This window comes from Cheilinus undulatus, linkage group 2 (assembly GCF_018320785.1).
Source record: "Cheilinus undulatus linkage group 2, ASM1832078v1, whole genome shotgun sequence".
Classification (NCBI taxonomy): Eukaryota; Metazoa; Chordata; class Actinopteri; order Labriformes; family Labridae; genus Cheilinus; species Cheilinus undulatus.
Window position 1 is genome coordinate 47,718,280 of NC_054866.1, and position 23,694 is coordinate 47,741,973.

A 23,694-nucleotide genomic window follows, 5' to 3' on the forward strand; every position below is an offset into this window, starting at 1 on the left:
CAGACAGAGCATTCAGCCATAGGGATGGGATTAGAATGACCCAGTTCTGTATTTCTCAAATATCCGAAAATCAGTAATGTTTTAGCTAATCGATGCTGCTATTGAGTCTAAAAGTCTCTGTGACATAACTTCATTTTAAGATATAACTGGTGTAAAAATACATCAGTTCTTGTAGGGAAAACATAAACTAAATGTACATCAGTATTGTGCATCAAATTCAACCAGAATGTGGTATCTTCAACTCTCAGCTTGAGGAAGAAAGACTCCGCATGTGCTGGGAGCAATAGACACTCATACCACTCTCTTCAGCTGCTTCAGGACAGTTTTCTTCTTCTACTGCTCAGATAAATGCTGAAAAGTGCTGCTGAATTTTGTAGCAAGTCCTGTTGGTTAAAAATATCAATCCACTGTAGAAATCTGTGGTGGAATCAGCAGAATTTAAGTTAATTTGCCTTTTTTAAAGAATTCTAGTGAGGATGCACCTCAGCTGAAACTCTGTTTTACTCTTTCAGTAAAGCAGATATTGATGAGGTCTGGCTTTGGGTCCACTCTCTTCTCTACTCTGCACTATACAGAAGGCTGGGGGTCCGTGCTGAGGGGGGCATTCATCAGGCATGTAGAGGCATGCAGATGTGTGAGTGTGATCTATAAAAAGAAAGGACTGTGTGGCATTTCAAATCTTCACCTCCTCCTCCTGCTCCGTCCCTTCATTCCTGTGCTCAGTCCAGGGAGTGCCACCTCCTCCACCTGCTGCAGTCTGTCTGACACACAGAGCTGCAGACCTCCACAGGTCTAACTGTGAAGGATAGTCATATTTTTACTTGAAACAAAATACTGTTTTTCTCCACAGGTTTGCAGACAGTTTGTGTTTGCAGAGGTCAGCAAATTTACATTTTGATGAGAGAAAGGTGTCTTTTGGCTGCAGACAACTTTGATAACTAAAACAATAAATTTTTGTTTATACTAAAGCATATACCTTGAACATTATTTCATGCTCTGAGAGCTTTCTGATTATCTTCCTTCTGTTTGCCACTTTCAGGCTGTCTGTGCTGCAGTGTTGTGGATGCACCTGTTGTTGTTGCTGACACAATGTCAGTAAGTCAGCACAGAAATAATAGCAAAGCCGAGAACTCAACACCACAAGTTCAACATCTCTGTTGGACAAATATGTGACCAAAATATGTCAGTAAAAATAGCCACAGTATGTACAATTCAGTGTTTAAAAGGAGTCAAATTACTTAAAATTGTACTTCTAAAATATGTGAAGCCTTAATTTACAGCCCTTTACCTGTTTCCCTCAGAATGACACTTTACTTGGGCAGTAGGGAAGGCCATCCAGCCCTACTCTGCACGTTTAATTTCTCTGTTTCTGCTCTTTTATAATAACTAATAATAACTATTTATAGAGCACTTTTAAAAACAAGGGTTTACAATGCGCTCTGACATGCAGAAAAACAAAGCAGCAGAACCCAGCAAGAGATAAAGACAGCAAAACAACAACAACAAGAGAACACTCAAGGGAAGAGAACCTAAACAATATGCTTTTGTCCACTTGACTGTTTCTCATTTTCATGGCATGGAATATATTTCACAATTATCTGGCTATAGCCCACAGACTAGAGATGTTCCTAGGTATATAATTTCCCATCCAACAAACTGTAGTTGAGTTTAACAAACTAGTCTAATGTTAAAAAAAAAAAAAAAATACATTCTGTAAACCCCCTTAACTCTGCAGCAGTAAAATAATGTCACACCATAACTAGGGTTGGGTATTCTTAAACAGAGATCCCCATGCACAGCCCAGGTAATCAGGTGCCGGTCGGTAGCAGGTTCAAAGTAAACCAAGAGAAAAGGATCAACCGCACACTGAAATAGACTTTACTTAAACTTATATCGTGCCTGAACAACCTGTTCCAACCAGGAACACACCAGTGTATGCCCGTTTGATTGTACTGGGCGTGCCTGAAGAAGCCAGAGGCGAAATACATTGTTCGCTTACAATGAAGTTTAAGTGAAGTCTATTTCAGTGTGCAGCAAATCTTTTTCTCTTTGTTTACTAGGGTTGGGTATTGTTTGGGGTTTTTCTGATACTGGTGCAAAATCGATTCATTTTTTATGATGCCGATGCCTAAACGGTGCCTGAATCAATATTTTTGGGAGAAAAAAAGTGTATTGAAAGTTGGCAAGAGAATAAAAGCTGTCTTGGTATCATTCATGATTTGCAGACATTTATTAAAAAGACGTCAAGAGATCATGGGATAAGAAAAGGAAACTGATGAAACTTCTCAATGTAAAAGGTTCAAGCCAATTCCTATACTGGCGATGAATCTGAGACAAACAAAGTAACTGTCAGTCAAAGTGATTATTTCCTTGGTGAAGCACAGAGACATTACTTCAGACAGCAAAACAATTCAAAGACATTTATGCTCAGTTGAAATAAAGTGAGTGCACATTAATTACAAAAATTCTACAACATATTTAGTTGAGGTTGCAGGGGGGTTGTGTTGGGGTGTCAAGGGATTAAAATGAAGTATCAGTATCTGCATTGTAATCCAGTCCAGTAGGTATCAGATGTATTGGTAAAGGCACCACGTCGGTACCGGAAGACATCATCCCTAACCATAATGTGGCAAACTTGGTTTACAGATTGCACATTCCTAAACAGAGTATTGCCACTTAATGCTTCAGTTATATCTCAGTATAATCTGAGGCAACCTCTGGACAACTTAATTCCATTTTTGTACATAAAACAGTGCTAAACTGGGCTGTTCCTATGACATGCTATTAGTGGTTAAGCACTAAGTGTTTGTCTATATTAAAGAGCTCTGTGGCAGGAGGCAACAATGGCGGCTACGAGATGGAGCACTTGACTAGGATTGTGGGCCTGAACTGATACGAATGCTTATAATTAGATTAATCATATTGTAATTCTGGTGCTGACAATAAATGGACCCAGACTTGACTGTTTAGCTGACTGGTCGTGTGCATCCATTACCATAGACAGAGTTTGGGAAGGGCAGAACCTTTCCAAAAAAAAAAAAAACATGAAATGTGTTTGGACAAATATCTGGTTGGTCACATTTATTTACAGTCCAATTAGTGCAATCGGACATATGACTTAGTAGGCATGCAGCAGGCAGCTGTTGTCACATCAAACAGGATCCTTCTACATCATGGCTGAGAGAAGAGCAAAACATCTTCTCAACCAAGGAAAATCTGCAGTCCAGCTCTATGCAGATAAAACTAGATAGAACTACATTGCCTCAACTAAACCATGCCCATCGCTACCGCGTCTTTATCCTCACAAATGATGCTGATTGGTCCAGTCATTCTCAGGGAATGGGACTAAGAAGAAGATTCGCAAGATTGATCTGCCTGATGACAGGTGTGGAATCTGACCAAATCAATCAGCCTGGCAAGACAGATTTAGATTTTAGTTTACATTTTTCTCTGATGACAATAAATCTCAGGTTGTTTACTCAAGATTTCAACTTTTTTTTATCAGGTTATCTGTTTTTCCTGTGATAATAGATTAGTTTATGTCATTGTGTAGAGATAACAACACTTATTTTTGGTAATAACTGGATAAATTCAGGTGATCTGTAGCACAAAACATAAGTGTGGTCACTTTGAAAGCCCAGATCACATGCCATGCTGCCATTGCTTACAAGGATGTGATAGGTCAAGTTACGGTTTTGGAAATTAGGATCTGAAAAAAAACACATAAAAGTCTCCAGTAAACTACCTGAAATTACTCACTCTAGCAGGAAAACTGAGTAAAATGCATTGCTGCATGTCTGCCTAGGCCAAACATACAAAAAGCTTACAGTACCATCACCAGGCTCACATTATGATGTATCATTAAATCTTCATGCTGACTGCAGGAGCAGCAGAGTTACAGCTGTACAAGGGGCTCAGAGAGGGATTTAATGTCTCTGCTCATCACTGAAAAACGTATCACTTCAAGTGCTGATGGTCGGCCTTTCTCCCGTTCTCCTGCATTAAAGCCCCTCTCTCTCTCCCTTCCTCTGCTCCTCTGTAACTGCTTCACTGATGGCTCGGCCGCACTGAATGTGTGTTATGTATTCCTGTGACCTCTGAGACACCAGATACCTCCAACCCACCCAAACAGGCACGACATCTACGCCGACACTCGACACGTCCACATACACACACCCAAATTCAAACACACTGATAGCTTTCTCTCTGGTGTGGACACAAATACACAAACATGCACATGCATAGCTGAGCTGAGGTGGGTAAAAACGCGATCACATGAAGGCAAGATTGTTAGGAATGAGATGCTTGGGGCCACAGTGGCAGAGGGTCATAGTGACTCCTGAACTAGCAGAGATATACTGCTGATGGGCTGACAGTAAACCAAGCAGACCGTGAGCTTTTACACATTCATGAAACTCTTCTATACAAACTCCAAAAGTACAAAAAGAAAACACCTGGTCAGTTACCCTTCTTTTCCTAAATATGTGTGACAAAAGTTTTGAATCATTGGTCAAAGAACAAAGAGCAGATGTTAAAAAAAGGGCCATGTGCAAGCAATCTTAACTCATAATGTGCAACAACAATGAAATATAGAGTTGATCATTTCTTTAACTTTTAATGAGTTTCAGAGTAACTCTATACTAGTTACTGATTCCTGCAGGCATCATTCCTGCTTCAGTGCCATGGCTGCTCAAAAGGGGTCGATCCTAATACACTCCCCAGTCCCTACTACTTAGCCCTACCCCTGCATTTTGCACATTCATGCCAAGGGGTAGAGTTTCCCTTGTTAAAGATGCGTAGTATGGTGAAATGCAAGGGGTACATGGCCCTTCAAACAGAGATTTTCCACACTGACAGGCCAAACCAAGTGTTTGGGGAAATCTCCCAGAAGCCTTTATGAATCATCAGTAAGATTTAAAATCCTGACAGCAATCTAAAACCGTAATTTAACATTTTTTCAGTTAGTGCCACAATCCATCAAAGTATACATTGATTTCTTGACTAATTATCCAATCAGATGTATAGAAAATCAAAATATTGATCTACGCTGTTTCACATTTCAGCTACACTTTTATTTTGAACTTCCTTGGAAAGCCCGTTGATTGCCTCCACAACTCTACAGTCCCCAACGAGCTATCAGAAGTTGCAATAGCTAACAGTTAGCAGCCAATTCAAAGAGGATATCCACTCCTCTCTGGACTGTGCAGACAGATATCAGACTAAGACTACACCAGGGTGGGCCTCTTGCCTTATTTTGGCACCTACATCTGTATTTCTTATCCGTAAACCACTGTCTTATAAGACTGGCTACAGATAAAAACCACAAGTGATGTCTGATACAGGCTCTACAGATAAACAGAGAGGGAAAAGTCTGCTGCCTCATGCCTCCTTTGATACTCTGATTGTCGCCATCTCACGTTAGATTTCTAATACAAATATAAGCCGTCGGAGCTCGACATGGTTCAAGCAGGAAAGCTGTTGTCTTTCCCTCTTTCTGCCTTGTTATGACCCAACGGAAATTGTCTATTGAACTAAACTTTGTCCTAAGCCCTCTAGTTATCAAAATCAAGATAGCAATAAACCAAAAACAATGTAAATTCATCACTATAGCATCACATGCCACAGATTTAGTCTCATTAATTCTCACAATGTAATGTAAAATCAATAATGAAGTATATTCAACTTTCATGTGTAAAGTATGAAAGACTATAATAAAGCAGAAATTACTTTCAAAGTCCACATTTGTGTAAACAAGTTCAAGAAAAAATCTGAAATAAGCAATCAAAGGCCAATAGACTTGATCAAGCCACTTCTAACTTTGTTTCAAGAGGCAAGGGGTCACTCAAACCCGAAGGCTGGTGTGGAAATGGGACTGAGCATGAATGAGAGAGCTCTTAAAAGACAGTCGCTGACAATTTTAAGTCCAGTTCAGACCAAAGATTCTAGATGAGCTGAGTTGAAACCTTGCAGCTGCTTGTGACAGTCTGCTCTGCATCACTTTGTAAGCCTTTCAGTTAACACCCCTACAACTGGGGGAGACAATGTGTCTTTACCACAGCAAAGATTCTCATAAGTCACCTAATTTAGTGATTTATTTAAGTAACTGCACAATAAATCTGTCTCTACAAGAATGAAGAAATGCACAATCACTGCAGGCACAAAAAAACAAAAACAAAAAAAAAGAGAAACATTGATGTATACCACTGAACATGCTCGCTCTTCTGTACAGTTTGATACTTCCTATTTTTTTTACTAAGAATTTCTGATTTTTCTGTACCTTTATCATCACGATAACGTGTAAAAACAGGGTGGATGATTCTTGCATGAAGGTGATTCATTACTGCATTAAGTTTCATGTCACCACTGTAGTCGCATGGCAACACAACTTTACTGCACATATAAACAAAAAAATGCTTTGCTAGCTCAGCCTTGTTATGACTCAGATATATACTGAAAACAATGTCTTTTCCATGAACAAATTTAACCGTTGCAGCCTTGAATTTCTTATTTGTTGGCTAACATAGAGCTGTTTTTAAACATCTTTCATTTCACATTTTTCTGTCCAAAACCTGATATTTGTGACTTGACAAACTGTACTGCAGACAACACTGTCAGATTTCCTGGCTCAAGCTGTGACAGCTCAGTTAACAAAGCTGCAAACTACCTGCTAAAATGTTGAAAATGGTCTATTTTAGGCACAAATCTTTGATCTTTGATCTTAAGCCCGATTTGGGGCAAGATTTTCCTCCCCCAACAATCGTGGGGGCGTATCCCAAGAGGAGCCTTGTCGTAAACGACTGTTAGCTTGAATAATCCTTATGTGTGTGGTGCCAACACGATTGTTTTACTGCTCAAAATCACGTCGTAGCCTCCAAAATCCTGAATCGTATACATCAAACATGTTTGATATTTACGATTCCAGGTTGTAGTGCCTCTGACAGAGTACCTACAAAAACCAATGAGAGCAAGCAGACGAGGTAGCCTCACAGCTGGATCATACATACTTTCACCGCTCAGAACCATAAAAACAGCTTTTACTTAATTCCAGCCTGGATTTCATCCCGAGTCTTTCACAAATTTTATGATTTTGCTTCACCTGCAACGCATGCCAGGGCAGCCTGTTGTGGAGGGACAGCAACAGGGTATCGACAGACATTCATGTTTGTCTTGAAGTCACATGATCACCGAGGTCGCTGGCGGGTCGGCAGGTGTGTGGTCTCCAGTGATCTGACCATCTGGCTCAGTTGTCTAGTGTGTGCGTTCAGAGGATTAAAGATGAAAAATCTTTTGAAATTGTCCTCATATCTGTGGTCTCCCACGGTTTTAAAATCGTTTCAGATTTAAAAAATCGGGTGTGGCCGGCCTAAGTTATGTTTTTTTTGTCTAGCAAATTTTCTTGATTGTTTCCTGTTTTATTTTGAAGGCATTTACCCTTGTCTCTGTCCTGTTTCTTTTGTTTCTTGCTTTCTGTATTGGCTCCGCCCCTGATTTCCCACACCTGTGTCTCATTGAGTCGATTGTCTGTGCATTTAACCCCAGTGTATTCTCCTGTTTTTTATCAGTGTGTAGTGCTTCTCCAGAGTTTATCTGGTCTATTACGTTCCTGACTGAATTTGTATGACATTACCACATCTGATTGTATGGCTTTAATGCAGTGGCTAAAGCATTTTCATGGTCTGAAATATATTATTAATGAAGTCAAAAGCTTGCAATACTTTTTAAGGCCAGCATGAACCAGTTTCCCACTGTGTGGTTGTGATTAATATAAATTTGAGAGACGAGTTGCAATAGATAGGAACTTTAAATACTTTACAGCAGCTCTTTTGTGACTCTCATAAAGTTATTGATTTACTGTCTGGTTTCTCCCATCCCTTTAGTAAACTCAGTCAGACTTATATCATGACATGGAGGACTGGTTTATGTTGATGTCAATTACTTGGGCTGTATGAATTTATATTTTTCTGGTTTCTTCTATTAATACTGAAGTCCCTTGTTTACCAGGTCTGCTTTATTTCTCTGTTTTATATCACTCTCTATTCTGAGAGTGAAATACAGATGTGCTGTGTTCCTAAATTAAATGGTCTACTACATTATTATTTTTGTCATGGCATTTAGTTTAATTCCAATGGGGACTTAATGATGGAGTAGCTATACCACTGAGCATTTAAGGCTGTCACAGTGGTTCCTCTGGATTTCCAAAAGTCTCTGAGAGTTTAGATGCTTCAGGTTTAGACAGTCAGTGTAGAGGGGCAACCAAGACTACAGAAAGAATTTCAAGACTGCCACCACAGAAGTTAAAGACTATCATGTAGTCTACAGGGTAGCACATGCTAACTACAGCACATGCTCTAACTCCCTATGCCAAAACCTGAGACAAACACCTGATGCTTGAGAATGCTGCACAAGTAAATTCACTGTCAGGTGATTCAGCCCTGATCTGATGGCATCTCCATGATGGCAGTGTCATCCTGCACAAGGGCATAAAGCCTCATGAAATAATGGACCAAAGATTTTCCTTATTTAACACAACTTTTATAATGCAGAAGGTGATTTTGGAAACATTTAAAACTGAGACTTCCTGGCTCATGAATTTTTATTTACTTTACACTAAATTATGTGTGCAGATTTAAAGAGAGTAAAACAGGATTAACAAAGTAAGTTGTCTGAAGCACAAATGTAAAGCAGCCCTCGAGAGAAATCAAAAACTGCCCTATACATTGTTTTTGTGGTCTGAGTCCTTTGGGCAGAATTGTTGACTCAACAGAGGAAGGGAAACCAAATACAGTGTTGGTCTAAATTAGGGCTGAATGATTTTGGGAGATAATTTAATTGCGATTTTTTTCCCCCATATTGCAATTGCAATTTGATATGCGATTATTCCCTAACTTTCTTTTATACCTAAACAAGGGCTGAACAATTATTTTAAAGTGTCTTATTCTGATGATTTTGACTTGTATTGCAAATTGGATATAAATTTTTGCATTGAAAGGTCTTTGCCATTCTTAAATTTAGTAAGAAAAAGTACAAAAATGAAGAAGGTAGGATTTTTTGTAGACCATTCTATAAAAAATGGCATCTGAATGACTGCATGATATGTCATGCATAACATCTGCTGCTGCAGAAAAAAAAATGAAACTGCTATTTTGACTCAAATTTCACATCAAAGAAATATTGCACCTTTGCGATTTGAAAATAGCAGCAGGCCATATTGCGATTTAATCTAATTTTCGATTAACTGCCAAGCCCTAGTTTGAATATAAACATTTTTTTAGAGAATGAATAATATGACAGATTTTTTTAAACTTTGCACTACAACTCAAAGATGAAATAATCAGATTAAGATGGTCATTGGTCAGATGGTCAGGATTAGGCTTTACGTTCATCCCTTGTTTGTGAACATATCTCATATCATCAGGGGTGGAAAAAGTTAACGACTATTGTACCTAAGCAAAAGTCCAGTCTCCCTGCTTAAAATGTACTAAAGTAAAGATACTGGTTTAAAAATCTACCCTAATAAAAGTCAAAAGCATTCAATTAACAGTTTACTTTAAGAACTGAGTAGCTACTCAGGAGATGTACAGTAAAATCTGATCTTTCCTTATTGGCAATAACAACAAGAGAATAGATCTTGGGTTGTTCAGGTAAAGTCACACCTCTATAATTAAGTCAAACACATTAAAAAATGGCAGTGTTAATTAAATTCCTATACAGTTCAGTTTAAAACTTTGAAAACGCCTATACTGGTCCACCACATACAGTTAAACTAAATTTTTAAGAGTGTTAAGCATTTTACAGTATGACAGAGTTGCAGTAACTCGTTAGAATCTGTGGTAAGGTGGGTCTGGCAAGAACAAAGCAGAGTCAACCTCATAGCAAGGTGATGCAAACTGATTAAAAATATGCACTGCGTCTTTTAGAACACCTAATGTCACAGGTGGGAACTCTAACTCAGCTGATAACTTCACTCATAGTGCAAATGTCTGTCTCACATCAAAAACAAAAATAATCCACCAGAAACATGAGGAAAGTACCCAGCAGGGATCACTGTACAACAGACAACATCCAAACACAACTTAACACGTCTAAACACTCTGTCCAAGAGCTTGATAGAGAGCAACAGTCGTTTTGGGATGTGATGTGAAATCATTTGCTCACTCTGTGCTACTGTGTTAACAGGTGGAAAAAGTAGAAGAGATTTGTACTTGAGCAAAAGTGCAGTTACTCTGGTTATAACTAACTTAGGCAGGTAAAAGAAGAGGAGTGGTATAACATGTGAAGGACACAAATGAGGACTACTCATCTAGATACTGGAGGGAATTCTGCTGGAGGAATACTGTTAGATATCTTATCACCCCTAGTTTACAGAAAAGATTTGTGTTGGTCTCACAGCCCTGCTTGAGATGGTGCAGAGAGCAGGATGTTGATCATACCCATGTTTTCTGGTATTTTATGAAAATAACTATGTATTGGGAAAGAGTACAGAAAGGAATGAAAGCAATGTTAGGATATGAACTTCCAGAGACTTTTGAGGTATTATACCGGAGTAATCTAACACAAGAAAACAAAAACTGAAGACAGATACTTGGTTGAAATACTTCTAGCAGCATCAAATAAGAATTTTACAAGGAAATGATTTAAGGAGGACCCACCCCCCCAAAAAAGTACTCAAAAATGTACCCAAAAACATTACTCAATAAAAGTAATTTGAGTTAATGTAATAAGTAAGTTACTTTACCTCCCCATCATGATATCTCTCATAATGCTTTGAAGGTTGTTTCAATCTTACTACAATGTCCACTCTAGCTCAAGGATAAACTGATCTGATATCAGAGGTCATAGGGCACAGTCAAGGTCATTTGGCCTCATGTTCATGCCTTTGAAGTTATTAAACTCACTATCTTTAGAATGCTTTAAGGGATCTTATTCAAACTTTGCACAAAAGCTCATAATAACTCATTGTTAAAATAATTAGATATAGAAGGTAACTGGTCAAAGTTCAAGCTTATTGAACCTGATGTCCATGCCATGCTTGTAAGCACAGTATCTCAAGAATGCTTTGAGGGATTTTCTTCAAACTTTACACTTGTCCACCCTGACTCAAGGATGAGCTAATTAAGATTGTGGAAGTGGCAAATTAAGCTCAACCGGCCTCGTGTTCACCCCTTGCCTATAATATTTCTATGAACCCTATTACTACAGAAACCCTAGCCCTTCTTCTTGATCCACTAATATACTTTTAGGATCTGGCAGCTGTTGACCTGCCTGGTGGTAGTTGTAGTTATTAATATTAAAGTTAAATCAATCCTGCTAGTCCAGGACAAAGCATTTATGATCTTTTCTTGCTATGTTTGTGTTTCCAGACTCTGACAGAGACCAAGAGGACAGCCATGTTTTCAGCCAGACCAGAGATTCAGCCGTAAGTGAACTTAGACCTTCTTAGAGAAACACACTTTATGCTGTTGTTATTAAAAAAAAGAGGCAAAATAAGCTGCTAATTGAATGCTCTGATTGTTTTGAATTAAATGACAAGCATTTTACATCAGGATAAAGTGAAAGAAAGAAAGTGATTGCTTTATTTTTAATGCCCTTGGTCCCCTTAAAAAGCTCCATCTGTCCTCTGCACCAACATGCGGCACATCAGCCAACACTTAAACTCAATGGAGCCATTCTTTTATATGATGGCTGTTTAATGACTGAAATGATCGTCAACAGATGTTACTAAGGATGTTTTTAACTCTGCACTAATATGTAAAAAAAAAAAAGTATTTCATGACTCATCATTACACAGAGAGTTGTTTGTGATGATTGTGCAATTCAACTAAATTGGAGGATATTAAAACATTTAAGTGTAATGGTTTATCTGACACCTGATGTTTGTATGTTACATGAAGAGCAGAAGAGATATTCAGACGTGAAAGTTAAACGGGTAAGGCAACTTTGGACAAACCAGCAAGAGTGAGCTAGATTTTGAATGTACTGAATCTGAGAAATGTGAGTCATTAATGGTGCTTTCACATCAAGGGCCAGGGCTCAGATCCAAGTACATATTAGCCCAAGGGTCCATCCACCCATCCATTTTCTACACCACTTATCCCGGTGCGGGTCACGGGGGGACTGGAGCCTATCCCAGCTGTCATTGGGCAAGAGGCGGGGTACACCCTGGACTGGTCGCCAGTCACTCGCAGGGGTGACATATAGAAACAAACAACCAGGCACTCGCACACTCACACCTACGGCCAATTTAGAGTCACCAATTAACCTAACAAGCATGTCTTTGGTGGTGGGAGGAAGACGGAGAACCCAGAGAGAACCCACGGACGCACAGGGAGAACATGCAACCTCTGCACAGAAAGGCCCTGACTGGGAAGTGACCCAGAAACCCTCCTGCTGGTGGGGCAATGGCACTAACCCCTCAGCCACTGTGCAGCCCCAAGCCCAGAGTCCAGTTCATTTGGCATCGGCCTCGCCTCTGCTTAAAGAGATGGTCATGTAGACGCCAATATGGTAGGCAGAAGTTGTGAACACGAGGAGGCCTGAGTACTCCTCAGCTTATAAGGCAGTATTTCAAACATCTTTGAAATCCATCATATCCATGCAGCACAGGTCCATTTCATCCTCGGAGACACACGGTAAATCGCGGTAGGGTCATTGTTGGCCTCTCAGAAATCATAAAAACAACCACAATAGCCTGCATGATAGACCCCACTTTCCACACAGAGCATAAGCGAATGTTGGCATAATTTTTTGCCATCTTGACAGATTTTCAAACCAACTAGTTTCAGACTGTCGGCGACTGTGTACATATGCAAGTGTGCTCAGCATGGAAGGACGTCACTAATGTGTGAGCTGGAGAGCTTGGGGAGCAATCGTGTCTGGGCATGGTACGAAACAACTGCACCCTAATGTGAAAACACCCTTACACTACCTTAACACTAGATCGACTCTCTGATCCACCCACTCTCATTGGCATTTTTCAGGCAGTCCATCAAAGCAGCCTGAACTGGAATCGTATTTACTGAACCTGTGTGGTATTTACATTTTGAGGGAGGGAAGCTCTGCCCCATTCAGAAACAGTAAAAACATTTTATGGACACCACACACTTGAGGATTATTTAGACAAATAACTGGTTACAGCAATCATCAAAACTGGGCAACAGGAGTGCTGAGCATTGTGGTCCATATTAATGATGGCCAGTTAGTTCCCTCTGCCATTCTCATGCAGCTTGCTGGTTTATTCAAACTTGTGGACAGCCTGAATATTAGCATTCAGTATTCATGAAGTAATTGGGCCAACTTATCACAGCTCTGCCATGGCCACAGCTGAGAACTGAGGCTGTTTTTTAAACAGCATTGAATTTATAAATCTAAAAAATATTTCCACCAAATTAACCAAAAACAACCAAGAAAACAAACAAAAAAAAATCCCAAATGAATTACCTACCGCAGATTTAAAAAGTAACAAGATTTTTGCCAAGACAAATAAAGATATCAAAAGGTATTCAAAGAATTCAGCTCCCGCTCTGCACAGGAAACTTGTACTTGGTGTCAGAGGTCCCAGCAGTGAGGCGGTCACAGTGACAGGTGAAGTGCTAACACAGGATGTTTTTACAAAAGATGTGAGAGTTTATGAAGTTAGAACAGCAGAGGAAGGAGATGTGGGAGGCCAGGACAAGACATGCTTCCTTCACAAAGCAGGTAAGAGGTTATGAAGTACAACACCCAACGTGTTTTAGTCAAAAGGAAAAAAACATGATTTAAAAATCAAAGTGGAAAAAAATAAATAAATAAAGCAGTGCATGTTGCAAAACAAATTGCATCCTAAGTTAGACTATTTTGATATGATGGTGCAGAATTTATCCTAATCAGAGAGGAAATCTAAGCAGTCATGTTTTACTGTTCCCATCCTCAGACTGAAGTCAAGTACAGCAGCAATCAGTGGAAAGGGTGAGGCGGGCCTCCCCATGTAGGAAACCAGAGGACATCAGGGAAGGTTTAGTGTGAGAAAGCATCAACCAGAAAAAGTGAGCTGCTTAGCCTACTTCAGCAAGGAGTGGGACAAAATAAAGATATTTTTAGAAACTTAAAGGATTGGGAAAATAATCAGGAACAAGCAGACAAAAGAGGTACAACCACAGCTATTATAAGTTTCAGAAAAAAAATGTACCTGTAGTTAAAATTTATTTATTCAAAGGGTTAAAATCCTAATAAATGTTCGAATATATATGGTCATTTTAATCAGGGCTGACATTAATTCAAAGATATAACCAAAAAGGTAAAAAAAGTGTGTGTAATATTGTTTATGAATGCTTTTGGAAGTGGATGTTTTTTTCCTTTAAGGTCTTAACAACAGAAAATTGACATAATACAAGAGGATGTTTCTAAATATTTTAAACTGCTTTAAAAAAAACTAATAGAAAAGTTGATGGGAAAAAACAGTAAAAAAAAAAAAAAAAAAAAAGATGCAGGGGGCCAGTATACTCTGCATTCTTCTGGAACAACTTGCTTTCCCACAGCGTTAATTTCGTCGACTAAAACTATGGCTAAAATTGTTCGTTGACAGCCTTCTTTTTCATGACAAAAACTAGACTAAAACTAACAAAATACATCTGTGATGACTAAAACTGACAAAAACTAAGATGACTAAAACTGGACTAAAATGTAATGTTTTTTCGGACATTCAAAATCTGTGATATTTCTCCACTGTGGATAAATCTGTCAAAAAAAAAAAACAATGCATCTGTGTCTCTTCTGCCTCTCGGCTGTAGAAAGCAGGGACCCCGGGTTTGACAGGGTGCATAGAACACACTACCATGATTTGGCACCGGATTTAGACAAGAGAATAAATGCTTGGACTAAAAGTGAAGGCTAAAATGTGAGGACTTTTTATGGATTAAAACTAGACTAAAATGTTTTTGAGTTTTCGTCGACTTCAACAAGACTAAAACTAAAAAGGGTAGAAATGACTAAAATGTGACTAAAACTAAAATGTCGGGTTCAGGCAAAAAAAAACTCAAAACGGAGGACCCAAATGCAGATAAAACAGAAAGATTTAATTAAACAAACTAAAGTCCAGGAAAAAGCAACTGAGGATCACAAGGAAAAAGCCATTAACAAAAACTTACTTAAAACAAAGTCCAACAAAAGCAAAATCAACAGGGAGCACGAGGAGAAAACACTGAGATTAACACGAGGAGTAACAAGCACAGGGAAGACATTTGCAAAGAACCGACACAGACACAGGGAGACAGAGAGCTTAAATGCACAGGGAGTGATTAACAATGGAGGACAGGTGTGGACAATCAGACACAGGTGGAACTGGTGAAGGTAATCACAGTGGAGGGAAACTCAGGCAGGAAGCAAAACTGGAATCACACACAAGGAAAGGCAAACTACAAAGTAAAACAGGAAACATGGAACCTAACACAAGAAGCACAAAAGGACTGAATGACAAAACTAAACACTAGAAGTTGAACAAAGGAAACACAGGAGAATACAAAGAACCAAACACAAGGAGGGAAACTAAAACACAGGGAGGAAAACTGAACATGAAACACAGGGAGTAATTCTAAACATGGAATAACTAAACAAGAAGCACAGGGAAAAAACTACACAAGAAACACAGGGAGTAAAACTAAACATGACACAGGAATTAACTAAACATGAAACACAGGGAATGTAAAACTAACATGAAGCAGGGAATTACAAAACATGAAACACGAGGAGTAAAACTAGATATGAAACAAGGAATAAACTAGACATGAAATACAAGGAGTAACTAAACATGAACATGAACTAACATAAGGCACAAAATACACAGAAACACAAGGACTACAAGAAACATCTAAGAACTAAACACCAGAAATATACAAACTAGAAAAACCTAAGTACAATGTAAAACTAGAAACATGGAAATCACAGAACAACCAAGGAAAACATGAGGGATCAAGAACTAAACTGAACTATACAGAATAAACACAGGAAAACACTAGAGAATCTCAAAAACATAACAAATCAGAACCTGGATCATGACATAAAAGACATTTCATCTAAAGACTAAAACTGAGACTAAAATTAAAAATAGCTGCCAAAAATAGCACTGCTTCCCACACTTTTAAAACCCTTTTATCAAAACGGTTTTAGATTTCAGACTTTGTGCTACATTATTACCACAGACTGCAGCATCAAAGCATGGCCAGACTACAAAAAATCTCTGAGTTCAACAAACCCAGAGCTTGTTCCTTAGCCTCTGTGTGACATATACTTAAAGCAGAGAGTGTGAAGCCTCCTCCTATAGCCACTCTTCTCCTGTAAAGAAGCTTCCCTGTGGCAGAAACTGTCAGTGAACGTTGAAATGAACTAAGAAAATTCATACCACGGTCTTCATGTTCTTTAGGTCTTCACACACCAGGAGCCTAACAGACGCTGCAGCACAAGGCTGCCACGGAGCTAATCTTGTTATCTGAGTTAGAAAGTGAAACTTCATGAACATTTCAAGTGACTGAACCTGATCTTCTGCTGTGTGTGAAGGTAAAAGACAAGAGGCGGTCGCCCCCCTCGAACAGATCCCCCTCGGGCCAACAACGCAACCCTCACCACACCAGCTCCACAGACGAGCAGGAGAGCCCCGAGAGAGTGGTGAGACACACGCACGCACACAAAGATGTATGTGCAATTAAGCAAGGAATCAAGGACCAGATAGTGAAACACAGACACCAATGCATCTCCACTAAGCAGTGTGCCAATAAAGGTGCTGGGGATACATCAGAGTTTCAGGAAGAGCAGAAAAATAAAATCTAAAGATTCTGAAAAATTATGATCAATACTTATGTCAGCTGTTCTTGAATTCAACTTGTTTTTCTAGGTTTTATCTTGTATGGTAATTTTAAAAGGCATGATTGTAAAACATCACAAATTGCTGCAAACTGAATGATTTCTTTAACACTGACCTAGGAACTCTAGCATCAACAGAACATGATGACAGTTTTATAAACTTCACTGTTCTTCAGATTTATTTGGAAAGACGGCCACAGTATAAAACCTGACCTCCTGACCCAGCAGCCCCATAGAAACTGGATCACAATGGTCCAGTCCAATCTGCTGAGGTCATTGTCCAGCACATAAACAACCTTTCATTTCTCACAGCTCAGCACACATGCCAGTCCGGGCTTTTTCACACCGACACAACAAAAACTATGTGAATGTGGCTGATCTAAAACCAGCTGCAGGTGTCGGGGACTCGCTGGCTGAAAACACTGACTAACATTCCCACAGCAAAAAGTAGCACGTTAGCACTTTGAGAGTTATCGTGAAGAATGATTAGAGCAGCTTGGTGTGATACAGAGACACATACTGGTTTCTAACATGTGAATGTAGCTTAAAGACTTTTTTAGCTTTACATTTGTGCAATATTCTATTCATTCCGTATCAAGGTTTGCATTTACATAACACAGGAGGTTTGCAGAAATGTATTGGACTACAATGCGGTTACTCCAGCTCCATACTGTGCTGCATACATAGGATATCAAACAGCTTTAAGGTGAAACAAACTTTATCAAATGCCTTCCTTCTCAATGTGATCATTCTGAGGAGACACTGCCAGAGATACAGGCACACTTCTTGACATGACAAAGGGTCAACCGACCCTTTGTCATGCCCCTGTGTTTAACACTTCACGTTCCTTGGTTCTGTCTGATTGGTGAAGTTGATATAAATACATTTCAAGTTTTCGACTGCACACCTTGATGCTTCACTGACTTGACCCATGACACAACATATCCAAGCACGCCCTGTGCCCAGTTGCGATAAACACCACGACAGACTCAGTAGGGATTTTTCTTGCTGAAGAGACTTTATGCATTACATAAAATGCAATCATTCTAGTGGCATATATTTTCTTCATTTTTGTATGTTTTTCTTGTTAAATATAAGAATTATATAAATTTATCATTCCCTTTCATATTACAGTTCATATCCAATTTGTAAAATGAGTTAAAATCATTACAATTACATATTTTTTCTTTTTTTCAGCCCTGGTTTAATCTAATATTGTGTTGGCTGTAATTTAGAATGAATTACTGTTTGTTTTGTTGGAAAATACATGAGATGAGGAACTTAAGAAATAGAGAGAAAAATTTCCAGAGAAAATCCAGAGAAAACTTTTCCCCACTGATCAATCTGACTGTTAAAAGACCAGAGTCTGTCATGAGGCAGATCCATCTTGCCTAATCTGCCTGATGCAGCAGCAGTATAGCAACAGTATAGTGCCAGTTTCTATCAAAACTAAACCTCATTTCTTTATGACAAGAAGAGCAGCATTGAAAGTTTTTGCTGTTCTCCCAACCTGCTTTGACATGAGTTTGCTTCACCAGCTGGCTCCAGAAATGATTAGCAACTGCAGCAGCTACTGCTTCATCACTCTGATTGGCCCATAATGAATGAGACTAAACACTGGTCCAATCGCTGTCAGAGATTATTTTCAAAAGGGCTGCCCTTCCCAAACACTTTCAATGGGCTGCTGCCATAACCTAACATGCCAAATAGACTGTTTCATAAATCCATTGCATGGTTGTATTTTATATTCTTCTGGCAAATCTGCATTCAGAGCATTAGGGAAGGAAAGGACTTTTCAAAAATGGTTGGTTCTGTCTGTCACATTCATGATGGGTGAATCGGAGCGACAAGACAAAATGTGGTATTAGACATGCACAGCTCCAGTACTAGCCTGAGCTGTACAGGTTAGCACTGGCACGGTTTATAAATGGCTGAGGTTATCGGTGGCTAAAATTCATGATGATGCCTATCGGAAAGAATACAAGAGAAATACAAGAGAAATTTTCTGTGTGGCTGTTAGCTCTTATTTTGATAAAGACATGTGGTTGGGGTCTGATTAAACTGCTACTATGGCAACATCCAAGCTAATTGCTTCAACAGTAGCCATTGTATATACGACTCACACTACAACAACAATCCCACCCCTATAACAACCTCAAAGTCATAACAAAGCCGGTCGACAGAAGAGCAAAAATACCTTTTCCATCATGTCAGAAGCTTTCAGCACTGTTCTTTGCTCTTTATTTTACAAAGAAATGTGGTACGGTTCTGATAAAACTGCTGCTACACTATTGCTACAGCTTTGGCTAATTGCTACACCAGTGGCAGCTATAGGATTCCAGTACAACTTAACTCTGCCTGCAGCTACTGCCTCATTCTTCTCAAAGGATGCTGATTGGTCTGAATGTTTTTTGGGTCTGGCAAATCCATCTGCTTAGCAAGGTTACCTCTGCCCAGATGGATGTGAGATATATCCCATGCAATGTAAATGAAATAGTCTATGTCGCGTGTCAGGTTATCACATAGTGAGATGTTTCAGAAAAAACACAAAGTAATCAGAGGAATCACTGTGCCCACAGGTGGTGCCAAAGTCAACACAAACCAAAAGTTCCTTGCTGGATCTTAGTAAAAGAACTATTCAAACATGACTAGCTGATATTTTTTTCTAGGTCTTCAAGGTCCACTGCAGATAGTTTAACACTGATGTCTGTGTTGTGGGCAGGTGCAGAAGGAGAAGCTCCATGCAGAGTTGAAGCAGGTGTTGAGTCAGAAAAGAAGTCTCCTGAGAGAGTCGACCTGCCAGCTGGCCCAACCAGAGATGGATCCAGAACCCACAGAAGAAAAAACTGTAAGTGGCGACTCTGTTTTTCAGCAATTTATACCCAAGGAAAGAGGGGGGGCATGCTATCACTGTGACTGATTGCATGATTCTGTTGTTCCTTTGCACACTGATTAAGCCAAACGGTGTTGATAAGTGATCATTTTTTGGACCTTAGTATCTTCATAATTCCTCATTTTTTTAAGTTGACATTTTGCTTTACATAAAATCAGAGGTTTCATCTTGAAATATGATTCAAAAGAACCTCCCCTTCTATTTAAGATAAATTAGGATCAGAATGACACTACAATGAAGCCATAACTAAATATAGACACCAGGTTTGTCTGAGGTGCTAAAATCAATGTGTTTGTGTGCATCAGACAGGGGAGGAGGTCTCCAAGTCAGTAGAAATCGTGGTGGAGACGGAGGCAGAGGTTGGAGCAAGTGGCTACAGTGTGACTGGTGGAGGACAGCGAGGGATCTTTGTCAAAGACGTTCTCAAAGACTCGCCAGCTGCTAAACATCTCAGTCTACAGGAAGGTACCTGTGGTCACATCTGTACCATTTAGGAAGTAAACATGCTTCAAAAGAACCTAATATGAATGAAATCAAATAAAAAAGCATGAACACCACAAAATCTGAGCCATCGTGTGTGTCCTGGGTTGATGTTCTATAAATCAATATAAAAAGGTCTAAATTCAGAACCATTTCAAAACCCAATTCAAGCTGCAAGCTAAAAATGAGGTGAATGCATACCTTTGAACTACTAAGCTTGCAGTTCTTCTTTGTGACCACTAGAGAGCAGCGTAAACTCAAGAGTTCACACTGATTATATCAATGTCAGACCAGATATCACAACTCTTGAGGCAAGCGTTTTTGAAATCCTGATTTCAGAGTTTTGATAGTCAATAACTTGCCAAGCAGGTTGCTGAAGGTAAACCAGACCCCTCCAAAAGGCAAGTATACATGTGCTGGTTAGCCTGGATTTGTTTGTATCAATCTGTTTCTACTGAACCTATAGCTGGTGCAGACCAAAATGCCTTCAAATGCCTAAACAAATCAGTTAAACCTAATTCATGACAAAAGGTGAGACTTGGCAGGTTAGCCGATTCCAAAACCAAAATCATTTGGCTACTTGTGCAAAGTAATACATCAACAGCTGGTAAGGAAAGGTCTTCCTGCTTCTCCTGATTAATGGAATCATTAGTATATCAGTAAACAGTTGTGATGGTTTGCACTAAGTCCAATGGGGTCCTGAGACTGCTTCCCTTAAAACTGCTGAACTAACAGACTAAAATAGAAGTTATACTGAAGCATCTATAGTCGTCCCTACAGCAGGTATATCAGAAAGAAGACTGATCCCAGTCGTTACTATGAACACCTAAGACTGTTGCTGTCAGGTTCAAATCTGACCTTTTGTTTACATTTTCAGTAGAAAGCATTTACAGTGCTGAGTGCTGATTAAGTCGCTGTAAAAGAGAGACCATGATTTTAACAGAATAAATAATAAATATTTATGGAACAGTCAGCTAATAGATCAGATGAACCACTTTGTCCACAGGCTCACATTGACCAGAAGTTCCTTATAGTACCCAAAATGGTTCTTTTTCAAATGGCGTAAGTCTAGACTAGTGGTACTATATACTAAGTATGGACACTAGTGCACCACCACCACCGCATACATGTGGTTTACAAAGGGAAACTTCTTCAAAGTATTTGAGGTGTGTTAATTTAACTAGTGACTTGACAGGTTTCAACACCATTTAATTTATGATGTTCCCTATGTTAAGGTGACCAGCTGCTGAGTGCCAAGGTCTACTTTGACAATGTGAGGTACGAAGACGCTCTGAAGATCCTTCAGTGTGCTGAGCCTTACAAGGTCAGCTTCCAGCTGAAGAGGACCATCCCTGGATCTGAGGTCAGCGTGAGGCCTCGAGTTCCCAGTGTGGAGGTCAAAGGCCCAAAAGCTAAGATGGCCAAAATGGTAATCATTTCAAATATTCTGTGTTTATATTTATGATACACAATATATATTTTGTGAGATTGGCAGTGTCAATACGTTAGTTGCATTGCAATCAAGGTCCAAAATTAGTGCATAATTTTTTTTTAAATCACATTAGTCACATGTGTAGTCAGGCTCCTGTAGTGGGGCAGCAGCTGGATAGTACTAAGCTTGGCATCTTCCTGCTCCAACAGTGATGGAAAATAATCTCAACACTGTTCCTGTTGCCCTTTAAGACCTGCAGAAGCGCCGGCGCTCCCAATGCATTTCTATCTTAAACCACGGGTAGAATTGCAACCAAATGAGAGAGAGCAATAATTCTTTTTGCATATAAAACCAGAAGAGTAACACTAAAATATCACACATTCAGTGAGTCCCAGAGTACTGTTTCCTTCTAGAAATATCCATCCTTCTTTTGCAGAAATGTAGTAAAAAGCACATACATCAGAAACAATTTACAATATGATCAGGATTGCTGCCTTTCACAGCACTTCCTACTTTCTGTGTAAGTGATGACATATGATGGCTCTCACTGTGAAGTGTCTGGAGTCGTACGACCAAAATATCAACATGCCAGACATCCTTTCGACCAGTTGGGAGTAGGTCGTGGGGTCGGAGTCGGGCTGTGGGCAGCCATCATACCCCCCTGTACACAGCACAACAAATCACACCCGATCCAACTAAAAGTTGGCCAGACTTCAGAGTGAGCCGTGCAACTCAAAATTTGTGGCTGAATCGCAGGAAAATTGCACAGTGTACATCCCGCTTTACAGACCTTACTGCACTGTGAATAGTTTCCTTTTTATTAACATGCTGTCTTATTGCAAATTGAGCACAATTTAATTTTATCTTTGTTTTTGCCTTCTATGGTAGGTCATAAAGGATTAAAGGGATATTTCAGTTATTTTGAAGATGGACTGTATGAGGTATTTGGCAATAGTAGTGCAATTAGGCTCTAGAGATTTCAGTAAGCGTTACCTCTACAAATGGAAGCTGGGCTACATGGCACCACAGATAGGTACAGTTGCTCCATGTTATTTAGCTGGTTTAAGGTAGAAATGGGCCAAAAAACAATGTTGGATCAACTGTACACTATATTGAACATTTTTTAAGCATTTAATTTTTAACCTGGAAAGTCTCTGTGTTTGGCAGTATTTTGCAACGCAAGGTACAACTACCAGCATTACTCTCTTCCATCTCATTTTCAGAAGATAAATGTATCATGATGACCGTAGCTTATCTAATTATCAGCCATTAGAGGAATAAAGCAACAGCCATAAACTTACTTGAATGATGAATTCTGTTCAGCTCCTCTGGTCAGAGTCAGTTTTTCCAGTTTATCTTCAGAAAGTTGAAGAAAGTCGGTAAAACACAGGAGTTCAATAAGGCAGGAAAACCCTGGATGGAGAGTGAAAAAATATATCAAAATACAAAAATAATCAATCTAAAAGTCAAGTTTACAAAATGCATCGCTTTGCATTCAATTGATTCTTAAAGTAAGGCACTAGGAAGACTGAAAGAAAAGCAAAATAACGGAATTCTAACTATGCAACTGTGTCAACAGTGATCAGCTAATGAAATTAAGCAGTTAATCCCATTTCTAAAAATCAGGTAAATGACAACCCTAGTATCTTAGCCTTTCTGTTTACACCCAGAACTACGGTCCTTTAAATGCTGTTGTCTAATCCTTGTGTCAATGATCACTGTTCATGTGAATTTCAGAGTGTAAAGGGCACAAAACCATTCAAGACAAAGAAGAAGAGAGGAGGTCGTTTTGGTCTGAAGAGGCTGAAGGAGAAGCGCAAAGAGGAGCTGGTCATTGAGGGAACGCCCCCCAGGCTCGATATGGGTGACGTGGACGTGGAATTTTCTCTCCCGAAATTCAAACAGAGGAGCGTGAAGGTTGAAGCAGGAGGGACCGAAGGAGCTGCAGCTGTAGGGAAGGCAAAGAGGAAAATCAGGTTAGCTCCTTTTTCAGTATGGTCACAGTAACCTACCTGGGCATCAAAACCTTTATGTCCAGTGTTGTGGAATATCTTACAGA

At 39.4% G+C, this 23,694-nt stretch overlaps 1 protein-coding gene across 2 annotated transcripts in view; it reads left to right on the forward strand.

The window, feature by feature from the left end:
- The window catches only part of prx (periaxin), a 59,161-nt gene that overhangs the window by 15,622 nt on the left and 19,845 nt on the right, over positions 1-23,694 (forward strand). Inside the window, exons 2-7 of one of the 2 annotated variants that reach the window (XM_041807774.1) lie at positions 11,361-11,416; positions 16,528-16,635; positions 19,559-19,678; positions 20,029-20,188; positions 21,439-21,632; positions 23,373-23,611. In XM_041807774.1, the coding sequence (XP_041663708.1) occupies positions 19,649-19,678; positions 20,029-20,188; positions 21,439-21,632; positions 23,373-23,611 (623 nt within the window). In that variant the 5' untranslated portion in view covers positions 11,361-11,416; positions 16,528-16,635; positions 19,559-19,648. Of the gene's footprint in view, positions 1-11,360; positions 11,417-16,527; positions 16,636-19,558; positions 19,679-20,028; positions 20,189-21,438; positions 21,633-23,372; positions 23,612-23,694 lie in introns of those variants that run through there. The other variant, XM_041807783.1, reaches the window with a different exon arrangement.